General features: G+C 34.0%; 1 protein-coding gene across 1 annotated transcript; it reads left to right on the forward strand.

Moving 5' to 3' along the window:
- Positions 1 to 1,843: 1,843 nt before the first annotated feature.
- On the forward strand, positions 1,844 to 5,809 carry LOC131151976 (1-aminocyclopropane-1-carboxylate oxidase homolog 1-like). Its single transcript, XM_058103515.1, has 3 exons — positions 1,844 to 2,578; positions 3,761 to 4,082; positions 5,309 to 5,809. The coding sequence occupies exons 1-3, from the start codon at positions 2,037 to 2,039 to the stop codon at positions 5,558 to 5,560; spliced, it is 1,116 nt and encodes a 371-aa protein (XP_057959498.1). The 5' UTR covers positions 1,844 to 2,036; the 3' UTR covers positions 5,561 to 5,809.
- The last annotated feature ends 6,389 nt before the right edge of the window (positions 5,810 to 12,198 follow it).

Here is a 12,198-nt window from a genome sequence, read left to right on the forward strand (position 1 = left end):
TAATCTTCCATCTTCTTGTGAAAGGTACTTTGTGAACCAAGTTGTAAGGTTCTTTGTGAACCGAATTGGTAAAGACTATTTGTGAGCGGTAGGGATTTTTTCCCGAGTTTGTAAGGCTTGCTCCGCTGCGGAAGGAGCGCTTATAGTGGATTGTGAAATCCTTGACTTGGTATTAAGGCGTGGACGTAGGCTTGGTGCCGAACCACGTAAAAATACTGGTGTTGTTTTTTCTCTTCCTTACACTCTTTATTTTATATCTTGTGCATGATTTATATTTATATTGCGATATAATTTTTTGTATTTTGTAGAAAATTACGTATTCCGAAAAAAGAGTCAGACTATACACTTCGGGTTGGGACTCCCAACTCAAAGTCTAGACAGTGTATCTTTCTGGGGTATGAGAACAGGGTGAAAGGCTTCAAACTCTAGGATTCGAAGGAAAACAAGGCAGTGATTAGTATAGATGTGGTTTTTGATAAAAAAGTCATGTTGCAGCATTCTCAGGAAGAAGAGAAACAAGTGTCGAAAAATTGCTGCAGCAATGAACATGTGGTCATAACAATTAATATGGATTTTGCTTGGATTCTTCCAATCTTTTGTAGGAAGGCCTTGTACAATTTTATTTAAGATGATGAAATTTTCATGCATCTCATATCCATCTCTATTAAGAAAGTTTTCATAAGACAATCTTTTAGCATAACATTACATACTCTTTTCTTCCCTAATCTTTTTATTAATTTGATCTTTTCATTCTTCTTTGCTCTCTCTCTCTCTCTCTCTCTAGAAAAAGAGTACTCCTCCCTTGCCCCAAAAGTCAAACAAAAAAGGTATATTGTCTGAAAAAATAAAAAAGGTATTGAAGCTTTTGAACAAGAATGATGGCAAGAAGAAAAAAAAAAAGAAAAACAAGAGAGCGGTTGACAATATCAAAAGTTGTTGTACACTGAACATAGACTCTTTAACATGATGAAATTGTCTATGTTTGATATTTATTCCTATTAACAATATTTTAGAAAGAAAAGTTTATGACATCCAAGTATAAATATTACATATTATTTTATTTCTAAATTTTATAGCCCATTTGCTTTTCATTCTTCTCTGTGTCATCTCACTCTCTCTCACATAATCACGAAGAAAAGAAAACCACTCTCTTTCTTTATTTTTAAAATTGTCCGTGAGAGAAAAAGGTTATTGAAAAAGTAAGGAAAATAAAAAAGTAAACAAAGTTTTGAAAAAAGAATGGTGAAAAAACAAAGAAAAATGTAGAAAATGGAGAAAGTGATTGACAATACAAATCAAATGAGATGTAGATAGGTACATCCAATCTTCTCAATGATCCAAAAGTTTCGTACTTTGATGTGAGCTACTTTAGATAATTCAAAGCTTTTTGAAAAAAAAAACTTTATAGATATTTATATCAGTAATTATAATATTATACATAAATATAATTAATTAATTAATTAGGTAAAAGATATTGAATTTCCTCAAGATTTGATAGAAAGACATATACCTCCCTTAAGATTTTAAAATTTTTTGAGATTTTTCTTGAACTTTCCTTAGGTTTATCAAAAAGACATGAACCTAGTGTGTAAAAAGAAAATTCTTTTAAGGAAATATTTGTAATTTTTTAACAAAACTCAGGAAAGAATTATGACTTTTTTAAAAACTTCGGAGTGATACCCGAGACTTTTTAAGCCTCAAGGGCGGTTCCTATTTTTTTTTATATTAAAACTCAAAGAAGGCCAATTTCTTTTGTCATGATTAATTTAGTGTATTACTATAAAATAATGTAATAGAAAACTACAATCATCTTTATAAGCTCACAATCTTTTAATGGCGTAACACTATTAAATCCTACTCGAATTTTGCATTATTCATTTTGTATGGGATGTGTCGGTCATCTATCGATAGTACCTATGACATTGCGGGCCGAACTCTAATTATGGGCAACAACGCTTGCGTCATCAGATCGAGGAAGCATAGCACAGAAGATTTTAATTTTTCTCAGCAGAGCTAGGGAGAATATATAGCTGGAAATGGAGGTCTCTGCTTCGGGAGAACTTCCGGCGCCGGCTGGCTCCATTTACGACCGGCGAAGTGAGATAAAATCATTTGATGAAACAAAAACAGGGGTCAAAGGTCTCGTCGACGCCGGCGTCGTGGAGATCCCCCGGATGTTCTTTCACCCGCCGGATGATTCCAAGAAGGCGCCGGGAAACGGGGATTCCCGGTTCGTTTTTCCGGTGATAGATCTCGGAGGCATGGACGGAGACCCGATTCGGCGGAAGGAGGTGGTGGAAGAAGTGAGGAAAGCGGCGGAGAGTTGGGGCTTCTTCGAGGCGGTAAACCATGGGATACCGGCGAGCGTTTTGGAGGAGATGCTGGCAGGCGTGCGCAGATTTTACGAGCAAGATGAGGAGGTGAAGAAGGAGAATTACACGCGGGACAACTCCCGGAAAATAGTTTACAATAGCAATTTTGATCTATACTCTGCACCCGCAGCTAATTGGAGGGATACCTTTTTCAGCATGATGGCTCCTGATCCCCCTCCTCCTGAAGAGTTGCCAGTCGTGTGCAGGTATGCAGGTATTACTTTCCTATGCTCGCCTTGCAGAGCTTGTGAGTATGGTCTTATATTTTTCTGAAATTGTTGAATTTTTGGTCAAAAATCTTACTTTTTCATCAAATTCAAAATTGAAATTTCTGTAAATTTCTATCTTACAATCAAAATTTTAACAAATTATTCAAAATTAAGACATCAATTTTTTGGAAGATTAAGAGAAAAAGAAGAAGACAGATGAAAAATTGCCTTGCTTTTTCCTTTTTAATAGTATATAGTTAGACTAGTTTACCCAAACTGAGACAAATAAATAAGCCAGATGACTAACCTTGAGCATTTTTCATTGAAATAACAAGCGAAAGGAATGAAGAGAACTCTGAACCTTGCATTATTTGGAATATGATGAAGCATTACTATCGCATTTGGTTGAGGGAATAGAGAGAGGCAGAAAAAGAAAATACAAAATAGAAATTAACAGAAGCTGTGAGTTTATCAAACCTTCTTTTTCTATTTTTACTTGTGGTGTGGAAGCTTGCAAGAAGGAAATGAATTCAAGCTAACTTTTCCACTTCTCTTAAAACAAATCTTTCTAAAAAGAGGAAGAAATTGGTTGAAAAGAAACCTACTTATTAATTTGCTTGATGCTTTTTTTTTTTTTGACTATGCTTATTTGGGAGGAAAAGGTAAAATAGTTTTCATTCATTTTTTCTTCACGAGCACTTATCTATTCATCCATTAATATAACCTAGCATAATGCGTTACAGCTAAACCTAGGCTTTGCAAGAGTCATATGCTGTTCATTGGTAAAATAATGGTAGCATTTGAAAGTTGAACTAATGATATTTTTAGCTTAAGAGATTGCAACAAAAAAAAAAGCTAACTTAGCTAGGAAGTGCCTAGCGTGACTAGCTCAAGTGGTAACGACAAACTTGTAACTTTGTCGACCTCAAGGTCTTGGATTCAATTCTCCCTTGAGACATTACGTCAATGAATTATCAGGAGTGTGTCAATGAGGGGACGGCTTTCACTTTCTCAACTTTGGTGCTGCGTCATCATGTCCAATGTGGCGGTATGGTGACGAATTATCAAAAAAGAAAAAAAAAACCTAGCTAGGAAGTGCTATAATTATAAATACAGTAAATAGGGAATTTCTTATCAAGACATCATCTTAATTACATTCTTTATTTGATTGACTTGTAGAGATATACTGGTGCAGTATTCAAATCACATAAAGATGCTTGGGTTTTCATTGTTTGAGTTGCTGTCCGAGGCTCTTGGGCTAAACTCAAGCCATCTAAAAGATATGGACTGTGCCGAGGGAGTACTTGTCCTCTGTCATTATTATCCAGCATGCCCACAGCCAGAATTAACTTTAGGCACAAGTAAACATGCAGACAATGACTTCCTTACAGTGCTTTTACAAGATCAGATGGGAGGCCTCCAGGTTCTGCATCAGAATCATTGGGTAGATGTTCACCCTACACCTGGAGCCCTAGTTGTTAATGTCGGCGACCTTCTTCAGGTGAGTTTTATTTTATTTTTTTCTTTTTCTTTCTAGGTTAAATAAACTAATGGTGCTGTTCTTATTTGCTAAGTAACCGTCCAATCTGCATCATGTGATATTATTTTCTTGTAAAGGTTTCTTCATTAAGTTTAGTTAGAATATTATTTCATTTCATATGATTCATAATAAGAAAATTGCTTTTAGTCTTGTATTTATTTATTTTATTTTATTTTTATAATCCGGCTACTTTAGTTACCATTGCGTTACTTTGGATACTATGGTGCGGTACTATATCGGGGGTGAAAGCTGTCCAACCATTGATGCACGCCTGGTAGTTCACCAAAGTGAACTTTGAAGGAGGAATCGAATCCATGACCTTGGGGTCACCAAAGTTACAACTTGTCTTTATCACTTGAGCTAACCCGGCAAGACTTTAGTCTTGTATTTGAAAGAGAACCATTACAACAATAAGAAACATTTCAAGTTAACTCATCTTAATATGTTGTGCTGCTCAATGGTCTAAAACTAATATATTTATACGAACATGCCATTCCATTCTCAATAACTCAAACATTATCCATGTGATTTGTCCTTTCAGAAAGTCTAATAATGATTGTTAGTTTTCCAAAAAAAAAAAAAAATCTAATAAATACATGTTCATGGAATTAATAGTGTGGGAATGTAATAGCTCTTGCATAAGAGTATAATAATTTTCAAAATAAAGTATCAATAGTGAAAGGTAAATAATTGAGAGAACTATTGATTGGACTAGCAATTATTCGTAATAAAATAACATAAATTTTTATATAGTCATTTGCTTTAAAGACACACTGCTCTGTTTAAAATTATTACGTTCTTATACAATATCTATTCCATTTCATGAACAAAGTTTATAAAATGTAACAATGGTAAGGGCTAATTCCATTATCCCTTTATTGTTACTTATTTTTTTTTTTTTTAAAAAAAAAGGAAAGAAAGAAATGGAAGATTAAAAACTACTCTCATTGTATTGGGGGTTCAAATATTATCAATAATTAAGCTGGCTTCAATAAAAGTTTGGTCATCTCTAACAAACTCATAATACATTTATAAAGTCTCATTTTGCTTTCCTACCAATGTGTGCTTGTGAACCTAAGTATCTATATGCTCTTAATCTAAACAAAAAACAAAATAAAGTGAACTATATTTTTTGTTAGTCAATAATTAACTGTGCTGCTTTATTTTTTTGGGCCATTCTTTAACAGCTTATAACGAATGACAAGTTCAAAAGTGTGGAACACAGAGTATTGGCTAACAGTGTTGGCACGAGAGTATCAGTGGCTTGCTTTTTTAGCACTGGCTTTTATCCATCCTCCAAACTCTATAGACCAATAAAGGAACTGCTAACAGAAGAGAATCCTCCCAAGTATAAGGAAACTACAGTGAGAGACTATTGTGCCTACTTCAATGCAAAAGGGCTTGATGGGACCTCTGCCTTGTTGCGTTTTAGACTTTAAACATTGCTATGGAGATGAAGAAGAGGGTCACAAGATGGATGGTGAGGATTAGATGAACAAGAGGAATGTTTAGATCATTTGTCTTAGTAGTATTTACACGTATTGTTGTTGCCATACCATATATTTGTAGTTTGCCTCTTGTGTGAAGGCTTATAATATTACCTTTTTATTATATGGGATCACTTTGAGTGAAATGTACTATTACCATGTGTCATTAATATTGCTCTAGTGACTTTGATTTGGCTTGCATATCAAACGTAATATTAGTGCAAAACTATAGTTTGGAATTTCAAATTTATACTATAGAGCATGATGGGGAAGACTTTTTGAAAAGAAGATATTTGACATCTCGAACATTCAAATGTTAATATTTGAAGGCATTGATCAAACTTGAATTAAAATCTAACATAAATTTCATATTCTAGACTCATACTTGAAGGCATTGATCAAACTTGAATTAAAATTTAACATAAATTTCATATTCTAGACTCGTACTTTGGAGTTTGGTGATATTGTTATGAATCATCATACCATATATCTAAAAAATTTTCAACATCCAACTAATTAAGAGGGGTAATGGGCCTACCTATCTATTTCTCTCCACTTTAGTACTGAGCTTTTATCATTATTGTATGTTTTAGGCCATAAGATTAGACCCCCTTTTTTTGGGGGGTGGGGGGAGGTTCACAAATGTTTCACTATAAAAATGAAAATTGATTTTTCGTAAAATTTTTTTTTATTAAATGTTAATTCATAAATCTATCATCATATTTTCCCTAAAAATTTAACACACCAAATGTTATGATGGATTATTTTCCCTTCTTAATTTGCAAAGATGATAAAAAAAAATATTTTCATTTTAAATTTGAATAAAATACTACAAGTGTTGAGTTGCGACTCATATTTAGAATGCTTATTGACTTGAAATTTGTTATAATGCTTATCCATTTGAAAATTTCTATAAGTGAGAGATTTTGTATGGGGGGTCAAGGGAACCAAAAGGCTCTTTATTTTTTTTGCATATATGTTTGCATCTTAAGGTTGAACTTTTCATTGAAGATATTGTAAAAAATACATAGGGGCTTGGGAAATGTAGGCATATTGACAATAAGCTACTTTTGAAGAACTCACTCATAATATTTCTTTATATGCTTCATTATGGAGATCTCTATTAGTATATGAATTATTTTAATTAGATTCTTAGCAATTTACTCAACGTTAATTTTATGACTGAAGATGAAAATAAGGTATTGATATTGGTAGCTTCTTTTCCTTCTTTGTTTTTGAACACCTAGTTAATTTATAGCAATACTCTATATGAAGTCTTCCCTAAGCTTTGAAGAGGTTTTTAGGGTTCCCATGTTAAATGAGCCTAGAGGGAGACTCAATAAAAAGGACCATGAACTATAAGGTTTGGCTGTTAAGTAGAGCATAGGAAAGGAAGATTCAAGCATAATGGTAAGTAGAAGGGCAAATTGAAGTCCAGGGCAAAGAACATTAGATCCTTCAAGTGCAAACATACGGGGCAGTATAACCAATATTGTCCTATATAGTAGAAAGAGGAAGACATGAAAGACGGATCATTGAGCTCCATAAGTGTTGTGACAACTAGATCAAATGATGAAGATCCTTTTTTTTTGGTTGCTTCTTATAATAATTATTTCAACACATGTAAAACTAAAGAAGCAACGCCTTGAAGCGGATGGTGAAGAAAACATGTATGTGGGTCTACTTCATCATTTGTGGGTTTAATAGAGTTATCAATAACCTATTATATATTCTATTTAATGGTTAGGTCACCTAATTATTGCCTTTTTAAATTGGATCCAAGCCATTTGAGTTTGATCTATAAAAGGTAAGTATACGAGTTGTGAACCACAGTTGAGTTTGGTATTAAGGTAATGTGAAAAGTATAAGTGTTATAAAAAAATGTATTACAACTTATATTGTGAGTCCTATATCATTTTGATTATGACAAATACAAAGTATCTTACCTGTACATTGAGTATATGAGCATAATTATCACTTTGCATGCACGGATGGTAAGGATTAAATAAAAACCATGAGCAGCTGAAATTCAACATCTCCTGGCGTATGACATGGCGATACAAAGTGCAAAAAGAATGGAATACAAATTTTTTTCAAATTGTAATTGCATTAAGTTTTTTGGTTTGTAATAGTTATATGGTCTGTAATAATGTATTGGATGCATGATAGGATTAAATGCTCAAAGACCATAGACTGACCTTAGGTCCCTAAACATCACATGAAAAGTCCCCTATAATTCAAAAGTTATACCTATGTGAGTAAGGGTGACTTCTAATCAAAATCAAGACTTAACCTAAACTTTGAAAGGGCTTTGACCAACCGATCTTAAGGCGTTATGTTGACCTTATAGGTCATATCCCGTTTTGATATTGACAAATACTCTTGGTATTTGATGACTTTCTAGTTTGTGTGCAGGATCATACCAGGCTGAATCACATTGATAGAATGCAGCAGCTTAAAGAAATATGAAAACCCTAATAACATTTCATGTGCGCACTATTTATATTTCCGCAATTTACATTCCCGCACATATATGTTATTCTGTGAATGCTGCACATGATTTAATTTCTGCACATTTTATTTATCTACGCATTTGTATTTATGAGTATATAGATAGACCCTAGGTTGAGTATTATTGCTACTGATTTGAACATACCTAGGAAAAAATTTTAAATACCCAATTCACCCCCCCTCTTGGGAATACACCAAGCCTAACAATTAGTATCAAAGTCTCGTAGCATTGACTTAAACGTTTTTGCTAAAGATCAGGATGGCTCAAATTGGTGTGTCCTTATTCGGCGAGGGACATTCACCTTCCATTCCTCCTTTGTTTTGTGGTGTAAATTACACCCATTGGAAAATTCGAATGAGCATATTTGTAAAATCTATGAATTGGAGGGCTTGTTAGGTGATTGATAAAAGAATTTGTATGCCTGTTAATGAAAATGATACTATTATGCATGCAAATTCATATGTCATGAGTATGTTATATCTTGCACTAGATTCCAATATTGTTGTTGAGTTTGTGGCATGTCATAGTGCACAGGAAATTTGGGATGAACTCGAAAAGAAATATGGAGAATCCTAGGAAAAGGAGATCATCACTCCAGAGGTGTCATGCTCATATGGTTAGGGAGTGGTAAGTGATAGGGAAATGACATTAACAGAAGAAGAGGTATATGATTCTAACTCAAACTTAATTGATGATTCTTACATTAAATGTTGTGATATGTCAAATGCCGAATCATCTATTAAATGCCATGATAATTCTGTTGATGATGCATGTGATGATTCTTATACTGAATGTTGTGTTGTGTCATATGATGAATCATCTAGTATTCCCTGTCATAATACTATTGACATTGCATGCAATGATTCATATAATAACTATGATATATCTTATGATGAATCATGTGCTGAATTGATAAAAGAAAGCATGCCTTCATATGAAAAGCTAGATAAAACTTTATTGAAAATGAACAAATTTCTAACAAAGTTATCTAAGCAGAAATCCATTTTGAAAAAGGAAAATAAAAACATGGAAAAGCAATTAGGAAAAATAAAAGATCATTATGCCATCTTAGAAAAGAGAAAGTGTAATGACCCGAATAATAATAATGATATTTAAATAATAGAGAGGAAGGGAAATGAAAACAGAAACAGAAGGAGGCTGCAAACTTCGTCGACGAACGCTACATTGCACTTTGGGAGTAATAACCGAGGAAAACTTATCAGGTCCTCGTTGACGAACACAGGGGATTCATCAACGAGGCTACAAGAGGGCCTTGTTGAAAAAGACAAGTTTCGTCTACAAGAAGATACTGAGAGAGGATTTTGGGGAAATATGAAATTCATTGACGAGGGTGCAAGTTCATCGACGAACTTTCTATAGGACTCGTCGACGAGGTGACGTGTCTCGTCGACAAATCTGGCCCTATAAATAGCTGAAACTTGGATTTTTGCGCATAAATTTACAAAAACTCTTCCTCTCTTCTCTTTTTACGGTCTCCCCCTCCTCTTTCTTCAATTTTAGCTCCGTCGCTCGCCGAATCGACGATCTAAGGCCACCACGACGCTCCTGGAGAAGTTCTCTCCAAATCTGCTGGAGCGGATCGTTGGTGGAAGCGAGTTGAAATTCATTCTTGAGTTGAGGTAAGACTTTTTATGCCAAATTTGATCTTTTTGCAGTCATAGGAAATGATACTTACATGAAAATATTGAAGTTTAGTTATGTGAGTTGTTGGTTTCAGGGTACTGCTTAGGGTTTCCTACGGGTGTAAGACCAGGATTATAGAGGGCTTTTTCAGTTGCCAGGTAAGGGGATAAATTAAAACAGTTATTTTCCATTAAAATGACTATTATTTAATAGTAGAATAATTTTCAGAAAGCATGTGATTATATATGAGTATAATTGAGAAAATGGAAGTTTGGGAAAATATTGCAATTGTATAGGAAATATGATTTTAGAACGGAATATGCGGTTTCATTTAATTTGTGTGGCATGAATATTATTTTATATATATATTATACCATGTTAAGTTAAATTTACAAATTAAGCATGTTTACAAATATTTTCGGGAATAACATGATAAACGCAGTAAATAATGATTTTAGAATAAATGATATGTTCAGCCAAGGCCATAATTGATGTTTGGCGCGATACCGTATTTACTCATGTTATTCGGCGCAAGGCCGTATTTATTCATGTTTTCGGCGTGAGGCCGTAATTATTATGTCAATGTATGATTCAGAAAACGCTATTATTTGATTTACGATAAACGGTATATATTTATGTACTATATATTATCAGAACCCGGATGTTAGTTTAGTTTAGTTTTAGGAACACGGTACTGTAGCTTATAGACAAGATATCTTTGATTAGATTGGTGCTAACCACCCCACGAGGGGGTGGGAGATGAATAGTCAATGTGGCTTTCAGTGTAGAGTGTAGACGTCCACTTGGCAGTTCAGACCAGGGTGCCCATTGTACTTACAGACATTTTTGACTCGGCAGTGGTCGGCCAGTCATTGTCAGGACTCGCTTTTGAGCTGCACAACCCGTTATGAGGGGTAATACATGACATCAACTAGCTATTCATCCTGGGTAGTTTTCAATATTATAGATTATATCAGATAATACATGATTAGTATGATTTCTTGTAAGTATGAAATTATATGTTTAACTAACCTTATTACGATTTATGCTTTGTGCTATGTGAAATGTACGGTATATGTATTACAGCATAAATATTCATGTTGCCACACAACTGATTTTAATTTATCTACCCTTACTGAGAGGTGTCTCACCCCAAGTTTAAACTATTTGAGGAAACTCAGAGAGATCGGCGAGTCAGGGCTGCCGCTGAGTGAGTTGAGCTTCCCTACTAGAAGGGTAAGTTCTGGTATAGGATCAGAAGATTTTTGTTGTAAGATTCTAGATTTATTTTGATATTTTGGAGATTGTATGTATAAACACAGTATCTTTGGGGAATATAGTAGACTCTGGTATTATGTAATTATTGGTTGATGAATGTGATTTACATTTATTACTGCCTAGGTTCCGTTGTGTATGACAGGTGTCCCCGTTACTCACGAGTTCAGGTTGACTATTTTATTTATTATTGAAATTAGGATAGCTTCCAAAAAGGGAGGTGAATTGGGAATTTAAAAACTTTCTTTTTATCAATCAACCACACTATCCAAACTAATCAAACACAATTTGAAAGCAAACAACCAAACCAAAATTAAGATATACAATAGTAAGAAATTAGGACGGTTGTTTGTTTATGTATGCCTTATAAATATGAATCAAGTCCTGTAGTTGAATAAAATGCTTGTTAAAATAAATTTGCTTCTTTTATATGATTTACAACCACACATCCACACTCTTCCCAAAATTCAGAATTCAAGTAAACTATTAGTTAATTTTCTTTGGGTGTTTTAACCAAGTAACGTACTCCCGTATGGTTTCCGCAAAGTATGGTTTAACCAAAGTACTCCCTTTCAGTTTCCGCAACCCAAATAAAAATTAAACTTTAAGTTTGTTTGATTTTCAAATATACGTAGTGTATATGATTTCAAATTTAAACCATCCACACAATATAAATATGCTGATAATAAAGAGTAAGGGAAAGAGAGAGTAAGACACAGGATTTTACAAGGTTCAGCTTCAACACAGCCTACGTCCTCGCCTTTGGCAAAACCACCAAAGGATTCACTAAATCTATTCCTTTATCGGGTGGAACAATACCTTTACACACTCCTTCAGAAGGCTAGAGCAGCACCTCTTTAAGCGATAATCCCTCGCCTAGCCAACGATCCAAAAAACCTGAAATCGTCACAATCTACAAGAATATAATATAAATTCTACGTACAAAAAATACTCTCAAAATTTAGAGCAGGTTGTACAAATTGAGATGTAAATTGTACTTCAAAAAAACAAAGCAAATTAGAATATATGAAGCTCTAAAGTTTTTAGAAGTCACCAATGGTTCGTTTAAAAGAGAAATGGAATTACAAATCGGAACCGAACTTTGAACCAAAATTGTAGAATTCCTCTCCAGCAAAAGATGTGAGCAAAGAAGAATTTC

Source organism: Malania oleifera, chromosome 3, assembly GCF_029873635.1.
Source record: "Malania oleifera isolate guangnan ecotype guangnan chromosome 3, ASM2987363v1, whole genome shotgun sequence".
In the NCBI taxonomy this organism is placed as follows: Eukaryota; Viridiplantae; Streptophyta; class Magnoliopsida; order Santalales; family Ximeniaceae; genus Malania; species Malania oleifera.